At 40.8% G+C, this 27,583-nt stretch overlaps 2 protein-coding genes across 3 annotated transcripts; one reads left to right on the top strand and one right to left on the bottom strand.

Annotated features, from left to right (window-relative positions):
* Positions 1-1,033: 1,033 nt before the first annotated feature.
* LOC137284149 (WW domain-binding protein 11-like) lies at positions 1,034-14,478 on the top strand. The gene is made up of 15 exons (XM_067815838.1): positions 1,034-1,425; positions 4,112-4,143; positions 7,616-7,709; positions 7,981-8,078; positions 8,278-8,365; positions 9,174-9,245; positions 9,647-9,740; positions 9,847-9,956; positions 10,357-10,539; positions 11,524-11,726; positions 11,913-12,159; positions 12,338-12,529; positions 12,652-12,945; positions 13,211-13,336; positions 13,523-14,478. Exons 1-14 carry the CDS (start codon positions 1,362-1,364, stop codon positions 13,333-13,335), a joined length of 1,896 nt encoding a protein of 631 aa, XP_067671939.1. The 5' UTR covers positions 1,034-1,361; the 3' UTR covers position 13,336; positions 13,523-14,478.
* A 6,823-nt stretch (positions 14,479-21,301) lies between these two features.
* Positions 21,302-26,603, bottom strand: LOC137283677 (forkhead box protein J1-B-like). 2 transcript variants are annotated; one of them, XM_067815322.1, is made up of 3 exons: positions 26,282-26,603; positions 23,550-24,112; positions 21,302-22,894 (listed from the first exon to the last, which is right to left on the bottom strand). In XM_067815322.1, the coding sequence occupies exons 2-3, from the start codon at positions 24,039-24,041 to the stop codon at positions 22,100-22,102; spliced, it is 1,287 nt and encodes a 428-aa protein (XP_067671423.1). In that variant the 5' UTR covers positions 24,042-24,112; positions 26,282-26,603; the 3' UTR covers positions 21,302-22,099. The 2 variants fall into 2 exon arrangements, with proteins under 2 accessions (XP_067671423.1, XP_067671424.1); XM_067815323.1 differs by having other exon boundaries at positions 25,915-26,293.
* Positions 26,604-27,583: the final 980 nt, after the last annotated feature.

The raw sequence follows: 27,583 nt of genomic DNA, 5'->3' as shown, positions 1-27,583 counted from the left end.
TACGTGATTTAAAGGACATTAGACTACCGCTTAGCTCCAAAGTATGTTTAATGTTAACATTAACAAATAAATCCATTTAATTCCATCTAAAATAATGATTCTCATTGTAGGAGAAGTATTGACTTACTTCATTTAGTGCATTGCCGCAGGATAATCTACAACATCTATATATAGGCTCCTTGAAGTGTTAGGTAGTAGGAAAAAACAATGTGGCTCAGAGACTTATACAGACCATATGAGTTCATACAACAGCTCGTACACATCACAAATTAGATTTCACGGATACTGAAATTTAGATGAGATATACAATGCCGTTTATGAAATTATATGAGATTTGACATAGTATAAAACCATTGCTAACCAGGTACATATGATTTTTAAATAGGAAAGGTGAGCATTGTGTTTTACATTCGAGTAGAGAACAGAAACTTGTACACCGACAAAACATGTGAAAAACGCTTAATGGCACAAGTATGTTCAAGTGAAGTTAATTGGGATCGCTGTGAAATTGTGAACGCCATTCGCAAGGTGAATGCTCATAGTGCTAACAGTCAAAGCAGCCATATCATTACCCCGCACAATCCAAGGTGCCTGTCAGACGCTAGAAGTTTATAGCCACATTACCTATCCCACCGGGTACCCATTTTCGGTTGAATGAACAGAGGCAATTTTGAACAAACTCACTTGCCTAAGGTGAGATTACATTTATCATTCCCTTCGTTGTGGGGTAGGACTGAAGTCCTAGAAACTCGCAGGAGTCAAGCTGCCAGACATGGTCACCCATCCAAGAACTGTCCGAGCTCAACATTGTTTAACTTCAACTGATTTGTGACACGAGCTCCACGCACAGGATCGGTTAATCTTGCAAACATTTAAAATATGTACTTGTTTAATGCAGTTACTGGACATATGACCTAATTATCAAAATAAACACCATGCAATACATATATTAATCAGTGAAATCAGATGTCATTACAACACTCCAGAAAAATAACGACAAATCCATTTTGACGTCGTTTGCTTCATTGAAGATGAACTAATATTGATACATGGCCACGAAAGAAGTATGCCTGATTTCGTATTTGCCGTAATATTATGGAATGGAGGACCCATGCCGTTTTCGACTATCTGCGTTTTTGCCAATGCATAATTACACAGAGTAAAAGAGAAAGTTTCCATCATATGTATCATATTTGTTGAAATCTAATGTCGCAAAGAAGTACCAAAAACCTGCTCACCAGTTGTCACGTGACTGTCATGGACGCTTTACGCTAATGTAGATTGAAAGTGCAAGAACAATCGTACTTAGGTGCTGTTTGCAGTTTCCTCGTGTGCCAGTGTTCCTGATAAAGTCAGCAAAAATGGGTAGACGGTCAATTAACACCACCAAGAGTGGGAAATATATGAACCCCACGGATCAGTTCAGTAAGTACTGGTTGAAGTACGGTATTCACTTTGTGCAGTACTTTATCCCAGTAGAACTTTTAGAAAGAACTGTTACACAGCAGCAGAAAGATGCATTCACATTTACACCAAGGCGAAAGAAGATGACTGTCAGTTGTTTCTTTTGAATGAAACGGTCTAGTCCTAAATTAATTTTTATTTGTACAAAAAGTAATACATTTGTACTTGGAGATGCAGTCATGAAATTTGTAAAGCGTGTTCAGTCACAATCAGTGATCTCAAAGATTATTTCTTAAACAACAAGTGTATAGGACTTGATTTGACATTTGTATAGTCCACATCATCTTGTGATGTATATGAGCAAGCCAACAATGCAAAGTCTGTCTGTGACAAGGTGGCAAGAAGTATCCCGGTGTAAGGGGTTTTCGACAATATAAGGCCAAAACGTAATTTTTATCTTAAATATCATTTAAAGATTTGATTTTGCTAACATTAAGTGATAAATATATATTTATCTATTTCACATAAAAATATCAAGTGTTTCCAAAAAAATAGCGTTGATGACATCATATCGGCGAAACTGTGCAAACTTGCCACATCAGTGTATTTTGTATGTGTTTTCGACGATGAGCCATACTTTTACCTCCGCACTGTGAGAGAGTGTTTTGATCATGTGGCTTCCTGTTTTACACATAACCTATCAACAGTGGACGACTGATTTTGCTTAATTTCCCTCGCTATCTTTTGTTAAACAGGCAATTGATTATGCATCTGAAGTGGTATGAACAATGTTGGGTGAATAGTATTGATAATTATTTGCTCTTTACATAACTTAAATTCTGGACTTCAATTGGCAATGAAACGTCTCAGGACAGGAACTGGGCATCCGCCCTACAGATGAAACTGCTTGTTCACTCCAATCGCGCATGTACTTATCTAGCAATGTAATCATCGAAATCACCAGAACGTCGAATTCAGCTTGCTTTGGGATATAATCTAACATAATGATTTCAACAATGAGTTGGTTAAGAAGTATCAAGAAGATAATAGTGCAGCTATCCTGATTCATTCCCTAATACATTTTCTTTACTAATGCTCAAATTGTGTCAAAGTATAAATAAAGAATAATGAAATTATTCTATAATTATTTTATAGCGCACTAAATGTCAGGAATCAGAACTAATTTTCATGTCCAATATTCTCAGCCAAATGTTCAGTGTTTGGACATAACAACTTGAATGGTGTTACCAGTTGAAAACCAATTCCTCATCAGTTTGCTTATGTGTGTCCCATTTTGAAATCAGACCCATGAAGGTTGGGTAGAATAGGCCTTCGACAACCCATGCTTGCCATAAAAGGTGACTATGCTTGTCGTAAGAGGCCACAAATGGGATCAGATGATTGGGCTCACAGACTTGTTGACACATCATTGGTTCCCAGTTGTGAAGATCGATGTTCATGCTGTTGATCACTGTATTGTCTGGTCCAGACTCTATTATTTGCATCCTGCTGCCATATACTAGCTGAAATATTGCTGAGTGTAGCATGAAACTCAACTCACTCACTCACTTAAATTTCAAATTATTTTTGCATTGTTTCCTTTTTGTTTTGAGCCAACTTTGCAATCACCTTATCAGTGCCAATTTATCAGTGTTTACGACCAGAAAGGGGTCAATTGTTGAAGCTGTTGTTTTGGATGGTGCAGTGTTTTGATTCTTCTAGTTGTGACCGGGGATCGACAGGTTTTGCCAATGATACATCAGTAATTTGAACACTGACACATATTAATTATAATTAATAGGTCATGTAGGAAAGAAAGATTAAAGTCAAGAGACATGTTCATAATAAATACCATTATATTTCAGTAAAATTCATACCTTTTTAACTCAGCTGTGTAGACACAGGTCCTCACATCATGCCACAAGTTTTGATTTGTTTTCTTCCAAACCACAAACGTCATGAAATACGAAACACCATGTGACCAAATAGATGCTACAGTTTACAGTTCAATCCTTTTATTACATTATGTGACTTTCTTTTTATGTGGTTTAGAAAATATTCATTGCATGTTTGACATAATCTAAGTAGATGATGTAGTTACTTTTATAATTAAGAATACACAATGCCAACATATTTATCCATGATAAGCAAGTTTTGAACAGCAGAGGAAAAGCTGATCCATATATTCTTACCTTGGATACAAACTTTGTAGTTTCCATTTGTTAGTTTGAGATAAAGATGTGGTTAGTATAGAAATATATGACAGGGCGATACATAGTGATGATTGTATTGTGTTACCATTGGAATACATGGTGATGATTGTATTAATACTATTAGTAACATGGCAATGCATGATGATTGTACTATGGGAAATAAAAGTATATTTTAAAAAAAGACATGGTTAGTGTCTTGGCTGATATGGTGTCAGCATACCACATTTCTGTGGATTGTTGCTCATGATATCCATCCCTAGGCCAGGTGGTTTTGTTGTCATACCATGGTAATGCAGATACAATATTGACAAGAGTGTTGTCAAACAACAGAAACACAGAGAATGAAGTACCTCAGAGCTACATCTAACTACATGTTTACAAACGGCTACATACATAGCTTGACCAGTATGTTGTGAGTGAAAAACTTCATGTATCTCATGGTACAAAAAGTATGGTAAAGTGTGATTTTTATACATTTCTTTTGATTTTACCAGGAAAGGAGGCAAGAAAGAGAGAACTGAAAAAGGTAAGACTTAATGATGTATCATGAGCATGGAGAGTACCTGTATGTGAACTGATGAAAACTCATTGTTTTGTTTGACTTTTTATAGTCATCAGCTGTGTCATTCTTTTTCAGAAGAAATCCTCCTTGGGGTACCTGTAAGCATTAAAGTGTCCTTATTAAATCTTGCGACAGTTGTAGCTATATTTGTCAACAAAATATTACCAAACCAGGGATACCAATTTTCCACGGATCCACAGATTTCTGCCAATTTTATTTCAGTTTTGTGAATTGTGTGAACCCCCATTCGATGACACAATATCAAGTTTTGAACTGAAAACCAATTTTCACTTTGCCATCCCCGAAAACAAAAAACTTTTTTTGTCTTGCGAGACCACCCCTACAGAGCCCTACCAAGCTCCTTACAGCCAAGGACAGGTAACCCTGGCCGTCTACCTCATACCTCACTTTTCATGCTGTCATTCTGTTGAATAGACATGCATGGTGTTCGCTTAAAGTTTGCTCTCCTACCTTTTCATGCCTGTATGATGAGTGTAAAAGAGTCTCAGTCTATATGTATGGTTCCTTCCTTTATGCAGGGATGTTGCATGGAATTCATATATGGATATTTTCATTCATCTTTTGTTGTAACTTTGCCATGGGTTCTCTGTTTTCCAGCTCTGTGGCAGTCAAAATAGCAGACTGCACGATCATGGTTTCCATGCTACTTGTTCTTGGTAGCAAGGAAGTTGATGTGTTATATCTGCATATTGTATGGTGCGCTTGCCTGAATTCTCTCTCTTTTCAGTGGATTTGTAGTCGATCGTGGTTGAGTAATTTTGTTAGAGTGTTTGTTTTGTATCGCTCAACTTTACTCTTTTGTATGTACACAGGTGCGGCTAAGGGTGGTGGGGTAGCCTTGTGGTTAAAGCATCGCTCATCACACCGAAGACCTGGGTTCAATGCCTGACATGGGTACAATGTGTGAAGCCCATTTTCTGGTGTCCCCCATCGTGATATGGCTGGAATATTGCTAAAAAGTGACGTAACACTAAAATTCACTCACTCGCTCACCCACTCACTCACTCAGGTGCAGCTTAAGTCTTTTCTGCTTTGCATTTTATGTTTAGTATTTAAATGTTGCTGCACTAACTATTGATTCCTTACTTATAGCAGCTGTGGCGATCATCGGTGTACTCTCTTATGGCAGATGTGCTTGCCAGGCTCTTTGAGGAGATTAGTACCCAGTCTATGGTTAAAGATTGCACTATCATGTGGGAGAGGTCCCAACCCAAACTCAAGCTCTGGGAAGGGTCTGATTGCCCTGTCACAATCAGACCAAAGCTTCGGCTCCATGGACGCTCTGAACCTGGGGACTAGCAGGTGTCTGTTGATGGCCAGGCCAGGAGGCTGTTGAGTGATATGGAGCTACCGAGCTTCCGCTCAACTGGATGCTCAGAGGTTTACCCATGTGTCTTGGGACCTGGATTCAGACTCTGAACCTGCAGATTAGCTTCAGCAGAAAACTTGTAGCTCAGTTCTTGGCCTGATGTCTTACAGTCTGCCAATGCCCTGGCTAGGAGGCTGCTGATCACTTCGCTGCTCCAAGGTCTACCCAGCTGCTGCAAGGGATCCCTGCATTGCCAGGCTACTCCCATGTGTTTTGGGATCAGACCAGCAGCGACCTGGGCTTTGGACCTGGTATGGAGCAGATCCCCAGTGCCCAGTGCTCAGGTCTCAGCCTACTGTCTATCTACGCCATTGCCAAGAAACTGTTGAGTATGACGGAATTACCAATCATGTTGATGCACCAAGGTTCTACCTGTGTACACGAAGTAAACCCAGCATTGTCAGGCTGCTCCAAAGTTTTCGGGATGGGGCTTCGAGCTCAAACTTCCGATCCGAGCACACACATATATATATATTCACTATCCAGGGGTTTTTTTTGTACGTTAACAGTTTTTCCCTCTTCCCGAAACTTCGGTATTTGGGAGTCTGTGATAAGCTGCACTTTGAGTGATGATGGCTTACAGTTACCCTGCTCCTGCTTTTCAGTTTGTACTCGTTCAATTTCCTCAGAAAGTTTTAGCGAGGCTAATAATTTCTCTGGGTTTTATCAAAGTCCCTGCAAAGCTTTCTTCCAAACAGGAGGGGTGCATTCAAGCAGAAGTTTGCTGTACTTATTAGCTCAACTCATAGGCTGTTCACTTTTACGCGTTTTTTATGCCTTCCCTACCATTGTACCTTTTGCCTCACTTTCCTGGTTTGGTCTCTTTTAGGGTGAGGAGTTGTTTGGAATGTCCCCACACATTCCTTTCAGTGTAATGGTTGGGGATGGGGTTTACGTTGTTTTACGTTAATTGAATTGTCCTATGAACTTGGACATCAGCGGTCAGGTGGCTCAGTAAGTGTGTTTCTTCTGTTTCAGTATCAGTTGTAGATTTCATTCTGCCACAAGTTTAGTTGTTGCCAGATAGAATGCCACTCCTGGCGAAAATATCATTGGGTTTCTGTCTTAGCTTATGTGTAGTCTAAGGAAGACTTCTTCTGAAAAAGAATAATACAAACCTATAGATGTTATGAATTCTTTAAAGAAAGTCCTCCTTGGATACTGCTACCTGCCTACTCTCAATCTGTCTGATATGGAAGGAAGGAAGACTGTTGTCTGCTTTTGACAGTAAAGGGCTTAGTATGGCTCGGTCAGGGTGGTCTCACAAGAAAAAAAAACAAGTTTTTTGTTTTGTAAATATTTTATTGAAAAATATAGTTACAACAGTCGTAGGATTTGGAATGGACATTTTAAAACTTATCTGTACCTGTAGGAGGTCTGCAGATTTGTATCAGGTTATAATGTTCAGAATGTAACAATAGAGTAATACAGGGGTTTTTTTTAATGTGTAAGCTAATACGTTTAAAGTACTGTTTCACATCACACTTCTCTAAGAGTAATGCATTTCCCTCAATGATCAGCTCTCAGGGAAGCAACCATATAATTTATTCCCATTGTTTTTTTACATGTTTAGATTACAGTGTTATTAAATTAAAATATATGACAGAATTAACACATTATTGCATTACATCAACTCTCACACCCTCTACTTGCCTAACATTAATCATAGTTAACCCCACAGTCACTTGGATCGCCCTAATGAATATCCTTTAACTCCTTTGGAGGCTGAACTCAGTCTTAGATAAAAACATCCACACAACTTGTGACTGAAACCAGTTCAGCAAACATGGACAACACCACATGCGACAGTTTTCGATGTATGGAGCAACTGTTTACATTCTAAATGTGGCAAGTGTTCTCTATTTGGAAGCTGTTCACCTTGAAGTTCAGTTATCAATTTCAGGCAAGTGGGAAGCGATAATAATCGGTTATTGCTTTAAAGTACATAATATTATATAATATGCTCCAATGTACTTAATGTTGGCCAAATGATCGTGCCAAAATGTGTGGAATTGTTAATGAATATTTTGTGTGTTGTGTGTTCAGAACAAGAAGCAGCGTATGCTGGTTCGACAAGCTGTTCTCAAAGGGAAGGATCCAATCAAGCTGCTGGAAGAAATGGAACAGATTGATTCCATGGGTGGGTATTGAAAGCCTTCTGTCCTCATTGGATGTGTGCATTCCGTTATTGTTGAAACAAATTTTCTTGGAAAGACTGGCTAATTGCTGAATTTCAGGGCAACTATTTGCTTAATCAACCTGTTGTTAAAGCAGTCTGGTCGATGAATGTTAGAAATGTCATAACGTTTGCATGAATCATGTTAATACTGTAATGTATCATACAACATATGTGTCACCCACAAATGGATATGGAGAACTGCCTGCTTATGTAACTTCCATCTTCCTTACAGAGTACAATCCTATTGAGGCTCCTAAGCTGAATGAGAAAGTACTGAAGGACAAGAGAAAGAAACTCAAGGAGACATTTCAGAGAGTTTTGAGACTTTATGTATGTACCATGAGGGTGTATGGTATGTTTGGTGTGTATGTGTTAGTTTCAGAAAGATTTGATAAATGAATTTCAGTTTCCATATATTTTATCATTTTTCAATGTTTCAACCAATTTCCCTGTCACCAGCAAAGGTAAAGTGATATTTTGTTGACATTTGAAAATGTTGATGCAAACTACCCAAAGTTGCCCTTTTCAGGATAAAGAAAACCCTGAATATGCTGTGGAACTGAAAAAGGCTGAGTTTGAGTATGACAAGAAAAGACTGCAGATGCAGCTGTACTTTGGTAAGTTGGCATTGTCAGGTGTCAGCCTTGTACTACAGTTGAACTTGGGCAGGTCACATACCATATCAGTTGTCAGCCTTGTAGGACACCTGTACTTGGACAAGTAACTGACAGTATCAGGTGTGAGCCTTGTAGGACGCCTGTACTTGGACAAGTAACTGACAGTATCAGGTGTGAGCCTTGTGGGACACCTGTACTTGGACAAGTAGTATAGTCATCATCTTCGATATCTCCAAGGTACATCATCAATAAATCTCCACTACACTACACTGCATCTGTTACCTCCCTTTTGCTTTCCCCACATTCTCACAGTAGCCAATCAACTAAGCTGCCGTTACAATTGAGCTTGCCAGTGTGAACACACATCGCGATCATAGGTGCGAAGCCTTTGTTTGCAGTGGATCCAGGGTATATACTGGAGATTTCTCAGAACATACACCCTGGAGATAGCGAAGATGTACTCTTTTACTTGGACAGGCAACAGACAGTATCAAGTGTCAGCCTTGTAGGACAGCTGTACTTGGACATGTGACAGGCAGTATCAGGTGTCAGCTGTATAGGACACCTCTACTTGAACAGGTGACAGACTATATCAGGTGTCAGCCTTGTTGTACAGCTGTACTAAATGAATGAACCCCCTCTCTTTAAAGTCATCATTTCCTCATTTTGCTGTGGGCTTCTCACCATGTCAACAGAACTCTGTATGACAGGATGGTATGAAGACGTGATCTTCATGTATTGACTGAATGTTGTCAGTGTGATATCAGGATTCTTTGTTTCAATAACAGGAAATCAATGTATATTTCAGAGCAAGTGAAAAATGCAGAGAGAGTGCAGCTTGATCAGATTCCACTGCCTGATATGCCAGTGGAGACAACCAGTACGTGATATAATCTGTGATGTTGGTTTTAGATAGGATCTGTTTTCCTTTCTTATAAAAATTTACTCCTGTTTGTTTTAACTTTATGATTGCAAAACTGTTCGATGATTGGTTTTGTTATGTGTCAGTAAAGTATGCATTATTTCTTCTTCATACGTCTAGGTTATGGCTATCATCTGCTATTCCAGATACAAATGTTTTGGGTAATAATATTCACATCTCTACATATGTACATTATTTTACAAGTTTCGTCTGTGACATTCAGCTGTGGATAGTTCAGGATCTATGCTGAGTCTTCACGTATCAGTGAATCATTGGGAAACATTTAATACTTGTCAACTGAAACTATGGCTACTACATGTTCTTGACTGACAATTAACGGCTTATGTTGCTGATTTCAGTCCCCTCCATGATCCCACTGCCCAATGAAATGCCCCTCCCTTTCCCGGACCGCCCACCGATCGGGATCCTGAAGAAAACCTCCGCATACTCTGGGTAAGATGACCTACTGACTTTGTCATGCTTGTGTCTGTGGTGGTTATATGGTGGGGTTGTGTGGGGTAGTCAAAGCAACCACTTTCCAGATGTCACTGTGTTTCAGCATGCAGGAGGAGTACTTTGCCAGGAAGAGGAAGAACATCCCTGGCCCCCCTCCTGGTCCCCCACCTGAGCTCAGTGACAGTGAAGATGAAGAATATGACCCTGCTAAAGGTGACAGATTTTCCCAAACTTTATCACTCTTGTAACCACAATTATAATAGCAGCTGTTACAGTGTTGTCATCTGAGGGAAAAGTATATCCCTTTAACATTGACCTTGTTAACCTTGGTAATAATAACAAGACAGCAATTGGATGAATATGTACTCTGTTATGGTATGAAAAATTAATGTCATCCTTTGTGTCACATCATTAATCTGACTGACTTGATTTTTTTCTGTAGCACTTTAGTCGTTTTCCCAAAACTACATCTGCCAGGACAGAGAACTAAAGGGAAAAGTCATAACAAGGGTGATAGTATTTGTGTACTCAGGTCATCACCTTAACTATTGGTAAATGTTTGTATGATTTGATAGTGTAAACTGCATTTGAGCATGTTTTTCTCTGTGTGCAGGGATAGAGGAGAACATTGGGACAGTGGATGTGGATATGGAACATATTCATGCCCATGCTCATGAGATGCTGGAGGAGGTGGGAATCCCCATGCCCGGACAGGTGGCTCCCCCAGGGGATGTCATACCAGCTGGAGTAACAGTCACAGCACCACCAGATTTCCGAGCCAGAGATGAACCACCAGGTAAGCCATCTGATATCAACCACAACACACTGGTGTATGTAATTGAAGGTTTCAAGATAGTCTGTACCAATGGGTTAGTTAGGTGCACTCTTATTGTTTCCCAGCCCTGTTCCATTTTGAATAGATTATGATAAACAATAGTTAATTACAAATATCAACCTAGACAACAGTATATACTGTAAACTTAGTGACATTGTTTCAAAGGGTATACTTGTTAGTAAAGTGTAATAAACAGTCTTCTATATTCAGGTTTCATCTAGATCTCGTAGTGTCATATTCCCAATATATTTCCAATATTCAGTTGTCATATATCTTTTGGACGAGTTTATCAGCAGCAATCTGTGAATTAAAGTGTGAATATTTTTCCCTATCCTGACTCCTGCTTATTATGCTTATCTCCTCTTTTTATGCAAATGATAGTGGAACCCATCAATCCCTTGTAGTTCCCTTGAAGAGGACGTAAAAGTTGCCTCCCATGAATACTTTCCCACCAAAACAGTCACATGACTGCTTGTCGTGTGGATGGTTAGGGGAGGAGATTCCAGGATATGTGACTCTATCCTTTATATTTTGATCCTGTTATCCAAATTTAGCTGTGTGTATGGATTTTTGGATTTTCACAAATAGACACTGGTCTTGGCATTGTAGGTTTAGAAGTAGGTATTATAAGGGATTCAGGGGAGGTAACTGTGTTAACTTTGCCTTACATGGGAACAATTATCATGACTTAGTTTTTCAATAGTGGATTCTGTGTATGAAAGTCAGATTATTGATCAGGCTGATCCTATGCATAAACTCTGATAAACATAGAATGTTCTAGACAGATACAATAAGTATTGACTGCTTAAAACCAGTTCTAACCCATATCTTCATGGGTCAGCATTAATGCAAGAGACTGGATTTCATTTCCATTTGTGTTGAATTTCATCGTTACTCATTTATCGAACTTAAGCTGTTAAGGTCTCTGTCCTTTGCCTTTGGCAGCTAAACTTCGTAGAATCCGGTTTGAGGATGACGACACTAAAGATGCCAATGAGGTTGAGAAAGACACGAGACTGCGGCTGACCTCCAAGTCAAAGTCTAAGGTGTCTCCTCTTCAGGCACGGATGTTGATGATGGCTGGGCAGGAGGTGCCAGAGGACGAGGGAAATGTGGACCAGGCTGACAAGGAGGACAGTGAGGATGAGGTCAGTGTGTGACAGATTGACATCTAGGGATAAAGTGGGGATGATCAGGGATCTGTTTGTCCAGATATAAACAATGTACTGCTGAAATTTTTCCTCACAGATATTGTGAAGCTGATTTTTATTTTTTTTCTAAATTTTGTTGTATTTCTGTTGTTTGTTGAATAGATGTGTATTTCACTTATACAGGAAAATGAGGACGATCTGCCCATGCCTCAGAAGCAACCAATAAGATACGATCCAAATGAAGAGATGAAGGCACCTGGTACCCAGGATGAGCCAGTGGATCCTCCTGGTATACCTGTACCTCCTCCAAAGATCACCCCAGGCCCTCCAGCCCATACAGCACCTGGTGCCCCTCCTGGTGCCCCACCTGGTGCCCCTCCTGGAGCTCCCCCTGGTGCGCCTCCCGGTGTACCCCCAGGTGTTCCCCCAGGTGAGTGACAGGAAACAAACTATATCAGAGAATCAGTGCCTCATGTCTGTTTAAGGACAAAAGTGACACACTCATAATACAGTCCTTCTTTACTTTGTTGATAAGCATTAGTTTGAATAGTTGTTGACAACAGCAGTTTCTGTGAAATTTATGATTTCTTATATTATTATGCTTTCAGGACCACCACCTGGAGCTCCACCCATGTTCATGCGTCCCCCACCACTCCGAGGAGCACCCCCTGGGGCCCCACCCAGGATGTTACCACCTGGACCCCCACCCGGCAGACCTCAAGGTCTTCCACCTGGCCCCCCACCAGGCCTGCCACCAAGTCTACGAGGAGTTGGGCCACGCCTACACCCAGGTCATCCAGGTAAGATTGGTAAATACTTCTTAAAGAATTCAAGTGTCAAATACATGATGAGTTTACTGTGAAACATTTGAGACAATTGCGTTTATACACACATAAACAATATTCTTTTCCTACTGTTGTAGGTGTAGGTCCCCCTCGAATGATACGGCCGCCTGGAGCACCCCCTGGTATTCCCCCTCCAGGTATTCCCCTCCCCCCAGGAATGGCACCACCAATGAACCCCAATGTTCTCAGTGCCCCACCAAGCATCATGAAACCCCCTCTCAAGTCTATAGACGAGGAGAAGAAGAACACAGCCACCATCGAAGCCAAACCACAGATAAAGAATGTTCTGGGAGATGTCACCAGGTTCATGCCCACGGCACTCAAGGTCAAGAGAGGGATCAAGGATGTGAAGGGGAGAGTCAAAACAACTGGTTAGTGTAGAAACTAAACAAATGGCTTATCGCTGTGACTACTGTAAGAACACAATACTATGGTGCAAACAGCTTGTTTGTGATGTGAGAAAGACTAGTTAAAATATTAGTCAGTATTGTGAGAAGTACTCAGTTCTTCTTATACCTGGACATGTTTCTTTTAATTTTGGTTAGTATCATCCTTCAAGACACCATTTCAGGGACAGTAGGTCTGCAGAATTCTCAATGTATCAGACTATTTATTTTGGAAACACTTTCCTTCTAGGCAAGGAAGAGGAGAAACGATCTTCCAGCTCGTCCTCAGTGCCAACACCCGTGGCTGCAGCACAAACCAAAACCAAAGACGATGCTTATGATCAGTTCATGAAAGAAATGGAGGACTTGTTCTGAGGTGAGTCCAGGTGAATGATAAAAACAGTAGGGGGCATTGTGCACTACACATGGGTCAGGGGCAGGTAACTTGCTCTGACTTGTTACATTAAATTGTTTTTATAGATGATAGTATATATCTGACAGATTACACTGTGTTTCCTGTTCAGACTTTCACCTGTATGTTTGAACAAAATTTCTGTTTCAGGGCCAGAATCTGCAGTGAGTATACTAAACCAACCAGTGTGGTGCTGTGTGCTTATGCATTATAACAGGAGTGTAAGAAAGTGTTACTGTTCACGGGGAACACCACTTGTCTCAAGCATGTGCTCCGCATCAGATCAGAGGATTCATTTGGAACTCTTGCTATTTCCGCAGATTTCAAGACATCTTCATGTTGTACGTGTTCGCAAGATGTTTCCATGCTTCCTGTATCAGGCTCTGTAGTGCATGGCAGAGTTTTGTCATGCCAATATAAAGTGGTGCTTTATGCAGAACACCTTGCAAAACTCACACTTTCACAATCAGAATGAATTATCACAAAAATCAGTTCTTACAGGTCCAAGAAGTGAAGACTGTTACATGGGCCAGAGCTGGTGAAGCTTCATTAGTAGGATTGAAGAAATTCTTTTTGAATTATAAACCAACAAATTAATATGGATAAGTTAGGTCCATTTTGATTAAACCTTAATGAAAAGATATGTGTGAAATCACTGGTTGTGGTCATAAGAGACTATTGCAGGTTTTCATTCTGGTATGCCTAAATGTCTGTCTGTGTAAAATAGGATGTCTCCATATGTGGCAAGAACAACAATAACATAAGTTGTTTTACACATGTACTTTTGTGGATTCCATGCGAAAAAGTTTACAATAACCTTTTCAGGAGAAGAATCTGAGATATTCTCATTTAAATTGGTAACATCTATCATCTAGGCTATTAAACTGGTTTCAGATAGATGGTGCATCACACCTCAACATAGAGAAGGAACCCAGTTCCATCATAGTTGCTGATTTATTGATCTTCATGTTCATAACGATGTGATATTGACATGGGTGGATTTTACCTCCTCATGTCCTTGTGTTCTACTCCATTGTTGTAACATACTCCATTGATCATGTACATACCATTGTAAAGACATGGAATAAATCATTTATTTACCATCAGTGCCACATTCATTTGTTCTGTAGGTTTATGAATATACATAAGGTTCATAAGCGTTGGCTTTCTTTCACAGTGATTGTTAATCAGTAGACAAACAAATGTATACATATGACATTGGTCCTATTGAGTTTTGCTCTATGAGAAGTAAAAACCAGTTGCACAGAATGTTCTACACACATTGCAGCAGGTTCAGAAATGTCTCCAGTGCTTAAGTACCAACCATGATGGGTTAATGAATAAATGTTTAATATTTAATATGGACAGTTTTTGTGGTATTGTCATTACCTTCTTTCATGCTTGGCACAGTACTCTTCTCATTAGACCAGAGAATAGGATTTTAGACAGTATGTGTGAAAAACTTGCTGGTTACAAAACCTTACTTTGGGACATGGCAACATTAAGAATAAATAGAATATATATATGATGAACAGGTCACCAAAGTAACTACTGGTAACAAAACCAGCTTCATATTTGTATAAAGACATTGTTGCTTGGCAGGTTCTTCAGTCAGTTTGGGCGGTGGGTAGCCTAATGGTTAAAGTGTTCACTCGTCAGGCTGAAGACCCAGGTTTGATTCCCCACATGGGTACAATGTGTGAAGCCCAATTCAGGTGTTCCCTGCGGTGTTATTGCTGAAATATTGCTATAAGCATAACACCTTACACACTCCCTGCTCAATTCGGTGAGACAGAATGGCACAGTCTCTGTGGGAATACATATGGAGCAGAGAAACTAGCACAATACCACTGTGACAGTTTATATGATGCTTCTGTGTATGGTCAAAATACGTTGTGGAACCACAGAAATGATAAACATGACCACTATGACAAGTGGAACAAAACATCGGTTTTGTTTTCATTTTACTGAGAAATTATCCATTTGGAATCCCACGAAGGAACAGTTTCCCAGAATTGAACCTCGATGCTATTCTTCGTTTCTGCCATCTTTTAGTCAATGGTTTGGTCAAGGCACGATTGCATACTGCTACTCGTTGGTGTACAGGAGCATTACTGGCCCCGAACAACATTTACCTGTGCACTATATCAGCCTGTTGGTGTTGTATATCATGAACTCAAAGTGTGAGGACGTTATTACGTGTCAGCGGGTAACCAACCCGTGAAGATCCGGGTTGGAAATGATCTTCAGCAACCCATGTTCGTGCGGCGACAAACGGTAACGGGTGGTCAGGAAGGCTAACTTGGTTGACACATGTCATCGTATTCCAACTGGGTAGATCGGAGCTTATGCTGTTGACCTCTGGATTGTCTGGTCCAGATTCGATTATGTACAGACCGCCGCCATATGCTGAAAGCGGCGTAAAACTAGCACACTCACTCACTAGCCAACGGGTAAGATTGAAACTAAGTGATCTATTTTGGGGGTGTTGTTACAGGACACGACTTCTCACACAACAGGTACACGTTTGACGTGCCCCGTATTCACAGCTGGTCTACTGCATAATGAATTACACTGGCTACACTCAGGGTGTAGTGTCGTTGTGTATTTACCTATATTAACCTTTTATCAGTGTATGCACTACATCGCATACTGCACCAGGTCACGCAATAAAGCAGTTTCTTGATGACGCCTATTCCTTGAATCGATTGCGACATAGGACACCGCCATGTATTTTACCGGCCATTTCCTTCAACGTTGTCTTCGCTCAATATAACGCTATGTGAGTAATGTGTTGATCGTTGTTTGTGCGCATTGCACCATGGGAACACAGGGGAACCCGGCAAGCCCGAAACAGGAGTGCTAGGTACATAAGTGTCAATGTCCGTCAATCGATTGTCAATATCGCTGTGTCAAGTGGATCGAATTTCAAATAAAACCTCACAAAACAGAGTGAAATGGCCTGACCACTTTTGGACTGTATTCAACACCATTAATATCAAAGTATGGAACTTCCGCCAAAGACACGTGTTATAAATCAGGTGTGCATATGCGCAAAGACCATAGAACTGACGGTGAGAGAAACCATGTATTATTTATGCATATGCTTGCTTTATCCTGGATAGAATACAAACAGGCTTTGTATATGTACGTGAGTGTTCTTAAATTATTCAACATTGCCCCTCTATTAGAGCACGCACACGCACGCACACACGTACTTTGTTCAGAATATACCCTTTCGTTTGTGTTTCACTTTAAGATCGCAGTTACGACCGTGCAATGTACAAGAGTGAAGTTACATTTCAAATATTAAATGAAACTTGCAGTGAGACCTGAAGAAACACGTCGGAACAATCAGCCAGGACTTCATGGCTTATCTACAGCACACACATCGTTCAACACAGCCAGGTCATTAACAATCACGGTGCGCTGTCGTGGGGATTTACTCAATAATATATTCGGCCAAGAATTTCTGACATAATAAATGTTCAGTGTCTGTGAACATGTAACTGAATTCTGGATCAGCTGTGTGTGACATGCCTGTGGTGAAATGGAGGTATCGGTGTGAATGGATTAAATGGATAATCTGGAATCCGGATTACCCTTGAGATTACCGTCAAGGTTTTTGTCAGATTTAAATGCTGAGAAGGTTAGCCAGTTCGTTAAGTGACCATCTACATACAGGACTCAGTTGTATATATGTGAACTGTCGTTATTGAGGGCAATAGTGCAAGGATGCGTGTATTTGGGGCATTTGGGATCCGCATATGAAATTAAACATCGCTAAAAGGTGCCCTTCCATTATGACTAGTAATTCTGCTTTACTTCTCAGTCAATGATGAAGGTAAAGAACGATGAAGGATAGTTACACACCATCATGTAGATTTAGGTAGTATGAGATGGGTTTAATGTCCTTTCAATGTTATATACATGTACTGTATATAGCATGTATGTGTATGTGACTGCCTGTACTGGTTCATTGTCCCACGGTTTGGTTTGTTGAATTACGCCGCACGTAGCAACTATCCAGCAAAAGACCAGACAATCCAGTGATCAACAGTATGAGCATCGATCTGTGCAATTGGGAACCGATGACGTGTCAAACCAAGTTAACGAGCCTGACCACCCAATCCCGTTCGTCCCCTCTTACTACAAGTATAGTCGCCTTTTTATTGCAAGGCATATTCTACCACGGACCTTCACAGGTCCGGATGCTGTATTTAAATGAACGAATCTGGACTGGACTGTCCAGTGATCGATAGCATAAGCATCAATCTACGCAACAGTGATACGATGACGTGTCAAAGAAGTCCATGACCCTGACCACCCGACCCCGTAATAGTCGCTTCTTACGACAAGCAAGAGGAGACAAATGCTGTACTATGTTACAGGCACACCCCGCTCCGACATGACGGACTGACTATGTGGAACAGTCCTTGTTCAATCTCCTGCATGCTGAGCGCCAGCCTCGGTGACAAGTACTTTCATTTAAAACTTTGGGAATGACGATGCCAAGGGATCGATCCACCGACCTTCCGCTCTCGGGGCAGACGCGCAACCCATTGAACTTACTTGGTGGGTGATGTAGAGGAACTTGTATACCCACACTTGTTCTGGTACACACAGTATACTGACCAGACCCTGATTACTGCAGGTGGTGACGACTGCGACGTCGTCCTGCCGCAACACTTTACTTCGGCATCGACCACCTCAGCTCCATACATTCGTCATATTAACAACCAAGTATTGATTGTATCTGTTCATATTTTATTGTCATGTTCACAACATCACAGACCATGTCCTCACACAGGCCGAGCCTGCCGCTCGTACAAACCACACTAACATTATATAACATATAGTCAGATGACACAGCAAGGCGTGACAGCCTGGCACATGTCGAAATACTGGTCACGTGGAGGGAATACTGGCGATATGTGTTTGAAATCATTTAACAACAATATCTAGATATTAGGAGAATATGACTGCATATTGGGTTGCACTTTTGTGAGATAATGATAATATTAGAAAAGTACATCTTCAATATTTTGTGATGAAAAATCTTTGATATGCACTTTTCAAATTTTGAGCTGTGGGCTAGTAAAGACATGTCAATAAAAACACATGAAATAATAACAGTATGTCATATGTCTTTTTTAACAATATGGTTATGTTAGCTTTTATATATATGGACAGGATCGGGTCCGGACGGAAATGTACAAGCCTTATATTTAGTTGAAATCTAATATCACAGGAATCACACAGTATGATGTACAGCAGGTGATAACGTTACCATCACTTGTCCTCTCACACACAGAGATGCACACCTATTCTGGTCACATTATCATTGTGGACAAGCAAGTCACTGAACAAGGTAACGAACAAATAGTGCTGCATATTGTGAAAACGGTAATGTGTTAAAAACGATATCTACCACGTGTGCCTGGTTAACAAGCCACGACCAGGTCACCACAGAGGACTGCTAAGATATTCGTACCACCCATACTATAAACACGGGTCTATCTTAACACTGAGACCGCTTTTGCAAATTAAAGCATATTACATATAGGTTAAACACGTTCCACATATAACATGGTATAGTGCCGCCTGTAAACATTGAGCAGGTTCATAAACAACTGGCTTTCAGTTTAGTCAAAGTGACATGCACATTTATCACCAATGTCTTTATTGAGAAAGTTAATTTTTGAAATATTTGCTAAAGGTTCCATATCACCATCACAGGTTTTTGAAATCGGGTTTTACTGATAAAACTATAGAATACAGAATGAGAGGAATTATACATGGTTCAAAGTGTAAAGTGTAAAATGGGTAAACAAATAAAACATCTGTGTGTGAAAACACACAACCTGACTACATCAATACTGTCTAGTTTACCACAGAAATATCACAGATTGTGGATCAGGCTTGAATAGAGCTCTAATACCTTACTCTTAAGGTACATCTAGTATACAAAACCTATAATACTGTTTTTAAACAACTGCTATAACTAACACTGCCGTGAAGGTTGTGTTTAAAACTTAATTGATAAAACATCTTTCACATAAAGTATGTCATTTGAGATAGTCTATACAGACCACCAGTAGCAACTTTAGTATGTATGTTCTCGGTGTCATGTCGATATCCATGTTGTAGATATTGACAATCCATATTGTCCAATACTGCTGGAGATCAGTCAGCAGACCCGGCACGCTGGGAGGCTACAAACACCCGCGCTTGTCTCTGCACGTCTCAGAACGAATCAAACGCCAGGATTAACAACACAAAGCCAATTCAGTTCTCCCCCGGACACAGTAGCAAAGCAGTACCATGAAATGTATTTCGACACGCGTTATGATTGACAGGAAATTGACAAGCCAGTGAAAAAACGACCCTTGGCAAGCGTCAAATTGCTCTCTTGTGTCGTATGTCTGTATATACCTCCATGTTCAGTATGTATACCTTGCTGACCTGAGCACGACGTGTAAAATCTGTATACATTGCACAGAATTGTAATATAAATGTATCGTTCAACATGAACCAATTTTAATAAAACCAAAATAATTGTTAAATTGACACATTTTCACTGAAGGCAGAGTACAAAGGTGACACATCACCGTGCACAGATTATTACACTCTCCAATAATAATTGTTTTTACGCAAAACAGATTGTATCTCTAATTTCAATTTAAATGCCTCTGATAAGTGACACGACTAATAATAATTCCTAACAGTCGCTTGGAGTGCCACGCGATATAGGCTGCAGATAACACGTACAAGAGAAACCCCAAGACCGGGCTATAGCGTTACCTAGGACGGCCTGTCTGAACTTGCCCCTTACACCAGCACTAATCTCCCCGGGGTACAGGCCCCTCACAAGAGGCATTCTCACAGAGGTAACAACCCTCACAGACATCTGTGACGCAGCCATGAATACATTTCCTTGCAAATTCTAGGGTCGGAGACAGTAGTATAGGACCTCTTAACATCTTGAATAATCATAATATGTCAGGTTCATATCTGGATTTTGTACACGGTGAAAACTATCCCTTGAATAACTTGAATAGTTACCTATCCACGTATCTTCATTGATCAAGTCATTCTTAATATTTCAATTGAAACTAAATATTTACATGGGTATTCTTTGTAACCATAGGATTGGTTTGTATTACCTTGTAGAAATATAGAGTCTCCGAGTTTCAGCACAATGCATGACATATTGAGGGGAACATTTTTTTTTCGATTCCCCCATCACGGCTTGGGAGATCTCAGAGAGTTTAAAACAAAATGAAGCAAGTGGTGCGTATTAATTAATCAAGTTGGGTCATATTTTCAAATCAGATCACGTCATTATAACACGTTGCACGTCGTTTGTTAAAGCCTCTTCGGGGCAAATTTTCAAAGTCTTTGTGGTGTTTCAAGTATTTTATCTCATCAAGGCGTACAGCTAACTTGACAGATTGCAGTAATAAACTACCAGCTCGCTTGTCCGCTATGTCTTATCAGACATTCTATTATACAAACACCCCTCACTGCCCTCAAAACATGTGGACTGGTCCAGTGATACAGTTTATATTCTAGAGTCTACCATGTCCTGCTCTATGTGGTGGTGTGCTTTGTGGGACAAAGTATTCTTCTCCCCTATATTCAACAAATATGCAGATTTGCCTGTATACGGCTGAGGGGTTCAAGAGGTTTAGTTTCCAAATACTTATCACCTTAACCCAACATGAGGACTGACTGTAAATGTTATGTAAGATCGTTGATTACCGTGGTTACAGGGGTATTACCTGTTCAACAGCCGATAATGTCGACTACTTTACAAATGCAGTGAGAATTGATCAGGGCATACAAAAACTGGGCCAGGTATCCTGTCCATACCTGCAAGGTTGAACTATTCTCTTGCGCGATTCCATTTTGAATACATGTACAATATTTTTTCCAATACATCATTGCATTTATTCTCGCAAAAAATGCATTTTTTTAGAAAAATATCACAAGTTTGATATAAATAGATAAATATGGACGGATTTGTGATGGGCATGTCAGTATCACACTCACGCAACACAATGAAATAAATATGGTAAATGAAATGGACATCTGCAATGTACAACCATTAACAAGTGCATGTTTCACGGGAATCAGACCTCGGAATTACATCGTTTGTTATTAAACAATGTTAGAACGTTCCCTGGAACGCCTCCATTAACAATACACACACGTCAAGCGTGATAAATCACTCGTCATATCAAAGAGACACAGCTGTGCATATCAGTACACTCTGGAATGCACTGTTGAGTGGTTTTGATTTCGCATGTTTTCTAAAACAGGAATCAAAAGCTGCATATTAGTCAAAATATAGCACTTATATGCCAATTACATACGAAATAAATAAACTTTTTCTAGTTTGATGGTATGTCGCGAAACCGAGGCCTGTAATCTACACCGTGTTTATGAACGGCGAGCAAAGGATGATCACATGTACCACTGGTCTTTCATATAAATAGGTTGATATGTACAAGATACCCTATGTCGTTGTCCATTCTCAGGCAAAACGCCTTTCAAGCTCTTTACATCTTTGGCACGTCTATATACAGGTCATCATCACAATACTGATATCACAACCATGCCCTGAGCCCGATCAACTGTTTTGGTGTAATCTCCTCAATGAACTTTATAGGGTACACACTGAATGTGTAATGTAATGCTGATGGTAGTCTAGAAAACGATTCCTCATAATAATCGAGGACTTGGAATGTTTTCAATGTCAAACAGATTATCAACGTCGAAAGCACTGGCAATATCGGCCACACTAGGCCCGTCATCCCATGTGATATGATCTTCATAGCCAGGTTGATGGACAGGTGTTGAGAGACGACTGTCATTTGTGTTGGCAATATCTGTCAAACTGCTGCGACCATTCATCCCAACCTCCCACCAGTCGGGCGCCTTGATTCCTGTACCACTAACGGTTAAATCCAGGGGACAATTGTTTGTGAAATCTAGAGCGAAATCTGAATTGACGAGGTCTGTTTGGGACAACAAGTCGTCCAGACCCAAATCGTCCGAGTTGGTTTCTGAACTAGGAGGGCTCATTGCTATTAAAGGCCCCGCATCGGAATCGTCATTAAGCAGCTGTTCTGTTTTGATTTTTATCCCAGCTATTTCAATGTCTTGACTCAGTATAGAGGTCCAGTTGAAGTCCCCCTTTAACGCTGGGTCCTCCTCCTCGTCTTCATCCTGGCAACTGAAATGAATCACTGAGCCGTTGCTCAACAACTTGTCTTCTCGTTGGTTCTTGGTGTTTTCGTGTGAGAAGTTGTAGGGGTCTTCCTCCTTCTTGATCTTCTTGGCAGGTGGGGCTGGGCAGGAATCCCTGCTCCCTCTTCTTTTCTTGAAGATACCATTCTCGATCATGTCGCTGTAATCGGGATTCAACCTCCAGAAGCCACCTTTCCCCGGCTCGTCCTTGCGCCGAGGGACCTTCTCAAAGCATTTGTTTAGAGAGAGGTTATGGCGTATGGAATTCTGAAAGACATAACAACTTCAGTTTAAAATCGGATTTCCACAGAAAATGAAAACATATCCAAATACAAGATATCCAGAAAGGTAATCGTACTAGCATACACGTTCGGATGTACTAGCGCGTGTTTGCAACGCCTACACGCTCTCATGGGCAAAGACGAGGACTAACATGCTTATTTATTTACAAAAATCAATAGATACATCAAGATAGCCATTGTAACGGCAGCTGAAGCCTTTGTTCTTCTGTCTTGCTGTGGATGCAATAACCTCTGGCACTGAAGGTGTGGCTGGGAAAGGGGTGGGAGGTGGGGAGGCTACAGAAGGTGAGATGGCTCCCTAGTGGCTCTGCCCATTGTCTTCCTCAGTAAGGGAATGAGGACTGTTGTTATGAGGGAAATGACGTTCTCTGTCTTCCAAATTATTGAACTAATTCAAACTGATATGCCAATATCTAACAACTAGTATGACTCATATAAGTTTATACAACGGTTTCTTGACTCAATAAACACCCGGCATGCACAGCAAGCGTATTATACCAGTTGATGAGATTTGTATCTGAACAAACACTTTTAAGCCATTTAAGGAAATGAGTTGATTGAATACTTGTTTGAAACTATTGGAATTTATATGATTATATTAGTAACAGTTTTGTCCTCACCTGCCAGCTTGGCTCGGCCATTCTGTAGTACATGAAGTTCTCGGTTATCCAGTTGTATATGGCAGACAAGGTGATCTTATTCTTCTTCGTCTCTTTCATTGCCATGCAGATAAGTGTAGCGTATGAGTAGGGGGGCTTCACATATGGGTTGGCCTTGTAGTCGATGGAGTCAGAGCCGTACCCCAGGCAGGCTGGGGCGGGGTCGGCCAGGTTTACACGCGAGTCAACCTTTGGGGGCTGGACGGTGGTCAACACGCATACGTTGTTGTTGTTGTTGTTCTTGAATGCTCTGTTGGAGGTGTCTTGTGGCCCTGGACTAGGGGGAGGTGTGGGAGATGTGATGTTCATGATGTTGAGGTTTTGAAGCCAGCTGAGACTGGTCAAGCTGTCATCTAGATTGACCCCTCCCCCACTGCAGGAATCAAGGGGGTGTTTGGCGGCCCAGTTCTGACGGAATTTGTTGGCCAAATGGTCACGTGTTAAAATTGGCATTTTGACCGGGGATCTGAACGTGCAGCTGCTGGGGAACTTCGTCTTGGATACTTGCTGGTGGACTAAATGAACTGGAAGAAAGCAAGGACATAGTGTCAAACCACCATCCCGAAACAATGATAACAATTTTAAAGTAAACAAACCTAGCATATAGCAGGGGTGTTTTAGAGGAAGTGCTTTTCTACAATGGTACATTGAGAACCAACACAATATGGGTTCTTTTCTAAAATTATATACAGACATGTTCCCCTCAAAATATAGGCGATCAGTGGTAGGATCCGGGGTAGACTAGGTCTTCAGCAAGTTGCCACAAAAGGCGACTATGCTTGTCGTAAGAGGCGACTAACGGGATCGAGTGGTCAGGCTCGCTGACATGGTTAACACATGTCACCGAATCCAAAGTGCGCAGATCGATGTTCATACTGTTGATCACTGTATTGTCTGGTCCAGACTCGATTAATTACAGGCCACCGCCATATAGCTGCAATACTGCTGAGTGCGGCGTAAAACTAAACTCAGTCACTAACAATCGAGGAAGCAAAAGCTTACAGTTACAAGCTTATCGTTGACAATCCCCTATATTATTGTGGTTAGCTGTTACGTCCTCGGACCCTACAAGGACCTGTAAGTATTGTGTCCAGCTGTCCAGGGACACTATACAGGTGTGTAGAAGTTCCAGCTAGAGAATGGCTACATTTGGCTTGTGGTGGACGTCCCGTACGTGACGTGACTTGCTCCATGGTTCTGCACATATATTACTGACTGTCCCGATAGCCTTGCACCCTCAGACTTAACTAGAGTAATCAGCTTCATGCTTAATTGGGTTATCTGTGCACGTACTTATCGACCCTTGCTCCGTCGATCAATAACGGTCCAACTAGCGAAAACTAATGATCCCCAGCCCAGTGAAGCCGGTCAGGCGTGGCCTACTCTCATGGGTGTCCGGGAGTGGGTAGAGGAACGTTTCACTATAGTCAACTATCATGGATGGCTTTCAAGACCTTAAAATACAAGTTAAGACTTTGTCCTTTCGTTGTCTAAATATTTAAAATATACATAATGTTATATTGAAACTTTGCACAGGCGTCAACACGTGAAAGTCTGGGAATTTTTACCCTGTTGCGAAAACTTGCCCCCAGTGTAGTTTGTGGGTTGACAGATAGTGAAATTTGATGATCAGTGGCTATAAAAGTGAGTCCATAGGCCTCCTTCATGTTATACTTCAATGGAACTTCACTAGTAAAGACAAGGCTTGAGCAACAGTGTCAGTTACTGAACACTTATTAAGTGCATCTTGAGTTTAACAACAACAAAATGAAATGAAATACTGTATGTAACAGCGATGCCACAACACATCCTACATGTTGAAACCGGAGATGTCGGGCGTCCTGGAACTATGATCAATACCTTGGTTGAATACTAGTATAGGTCTTAATTACAGTAAACCCACGGTGGGGACATCTGACTCGTGGAAGCCGCGATGCTGAGCATATGGAGGAAATCAATAACGATGACGTAATGTCATTAGCAGGGATTTCCTTCATCGACAAGGTTGTTTATATCACCACGGGTTTGGACAGTGGGTGGTTCAACGATCCATCCAAATGGTGCGAGAATAAGAAAGCGTGTAATTAAGGAATTGTTTTAATAAATACAAATGTACTTGTGTCGTCCTCACGAACAGGTGCGTCCGGAATGGTACACGTTGTTATTTTCATGACATTTGGCATGTGACATCAAAACATCACTTTGAGGCTACAGTGAAATCTACTACATTCCTCATAGTCACGGTTCTATATATATAGGAAGGTAAATATCTACCAAGTGAAAACACCATGAGAGAATTAATGTCATTTAAAGAATCAATACATACAAGCAAGCCAATATCCACTGGTCAGTCCCTCATGGCTAACAGTGGCCCTTCCTCGTGCACAGAAGAAATAGGAATTGTTGTATTAGAGTAGAACTATCAAAACCTGACGATAATCCACTACTGCCCTTGAAATACACAAGGTCCCAATTCCCGGCTGACCGACGGTGATTGCAGGAAGACAAGTTCCAACAGACTTGCAGAGCCCGCTGACAGAAAGCGCCGATCTTGACGCCGGTCTCAACACGCCTTTGGCTCCCGTCATATCATAACGGCGTTTAAATGTTTACCCGTTAAATGTCAACAAAACCATGAGTTGTCATGCTATGTCGCTCCGTGTGTGTATTTGAAACAGATAAGTTGCACTTACTTGATGTGTTTTAGTGAGTTGTGGCGACGGGTCTTGTTGACGGCGGCGTGTTGATATCAACACCTGTCATTCAGCAGATTGACGAAGTCCGATCAGCTGTGGTGTTGCCGGTTTGGAGAGCCGGTGAAAATGAGTTACACGTCAAAATCCAAGTGGAAAGTGCATCTGCAATCGGAACCCTTTTCTCATATGACCAAAACTGATTCCGACCTCCCACTAGTAATGTGCACTTGTTGTTATTTACTTCTGTTTTGTTGAATATCCACACGTTTTCCCCGTCGAATAGGGCCCGTGTCACAACTGAGGGTCAGATTCATTGAGTGGAAATAAATAGCCCTCGCGGTGAATAAGACTCGGCTTAGCAACAATGTAAACCGGTATAAATAATATGCTGCGCTGTCATTGGCTGAGCCGATGTTGATTGGCGCGCCAATGGCAGCGATGTAAACAACGGGGGTGAAATTGACATTCATAGACCATGCTGTGTTGTGTACTGACTAATGAAAGTACAAATACGAGAGGTACTTTAGGAAGGGGAGATGAACATTATAAACACCGTAAACAGCTGTGACAATGTTCGGGTCATACCGAATATGAATGAGAGCGATAAATCGTACGCGAAGTTTATAAATCCAAATTTCGCGAGGCAGTGCCTTAACGGGATAACTTCCACTAGCGTTTTAAGTGCAAAGCTCTTTTCCAACAAATAATTCTTCACATCCAAAATAGATTTTTTATGTGACAAAATATGTGTAAATTATGAAAACCATACTCACCTAAAAACGACAACATTGAAACACTAACCGAGATTCATTGCACGTGTAAATGTAGTATTAGATTAAAATGTCCAAATTACGATCGTAATTAAGTAAGTTATTTTTTTATCTACATTGAATACGTATTGTATTATGTGTATATATACATTTGTACCACCGATCGTGTTTTCTGAGAACTGAACTGACAGTCGGAGATCATGTTCAATACCGCTGAAGTGTGATGGTCAATATTTAAACACGCGCTTGACGTAAGCACTGGATTTACTCTTGAAAAATGACTCAAAATTTCTTCGGTGTCTAGAAATGTATAAATGTTACGACTTTGTTACGGTCGTGTTTTTATTGATTTGTCACCCCTTGCGAGACAATAATTTCCCCAACTGTCGTAGACATGAACCAACTGCCTGGTTTGCCAGGATATTTAGGTCCAGTATGTGATATTATTAGTATATTCACGTCTGCACAATAATCGGGCTGGAATGAATCTGGGTAAATGAATATTCCGAAATGGCCAAGGCGTTTTACA

Source organism: Haliotis asinina, chromosome 5 (genome assembly GCF_037392515.1).
Source record: "Haliotis asinina isolate JCU_RB_2024 chromosome 5, JCU_Hal_asi_v2, whole genome shotgun sequence".
NCBI classification, from domain to species: Eukaryota; Metazoa; Mollusca; class Gastropoda; order Lepetellida; family Haliotidae; genus Haliotis; species Haliotis asinina.
Note: the sequence above shows the minus strand (reverse complement) of the source record. Positions and strands in the feature narration are given on the sequence as shown.

Excerpts from the sequence above, each read along its gene's own strand:
- LOC137284149 (XM_067815838.1), top strand. The coding sequence starts at position 1,362 with ATGGGTAGACGGTCAATTAACACCACCAAGAGTGGGAAATATATGAAC. Across the intron at positions 7,710-7,980 it reads GGAACAGATTGATTCCATGG|AGTACAATCCTATTGAGGCT; the intron begins GTGGGTATTGAA and ends TCTTCCTTACAG. Across the intron at positions 12,946-13,210 it reads GGGGAGAGTCAAAACAACTG|GCAAGGAAGAGGAGAAACGA; the intron begins GTTAGTGTAGAA and ends CTTTCCTTCTAG.
- LOC137283677 (XM_067815322.1), bottom strand. The coding sequence starts at position 24,041 with ATGCCAATTTTAACACGTGACCATTTGGCCAACAAATTCCGTCAGAAC. Across the intron at positions 22,895-23,549 it reads TGGCCGAGCCAAGCTGGCAG|AATTCCATACGCCATAACCT; the intron begins GTGAGGACAAAA and ends TATGTCTTTCAG.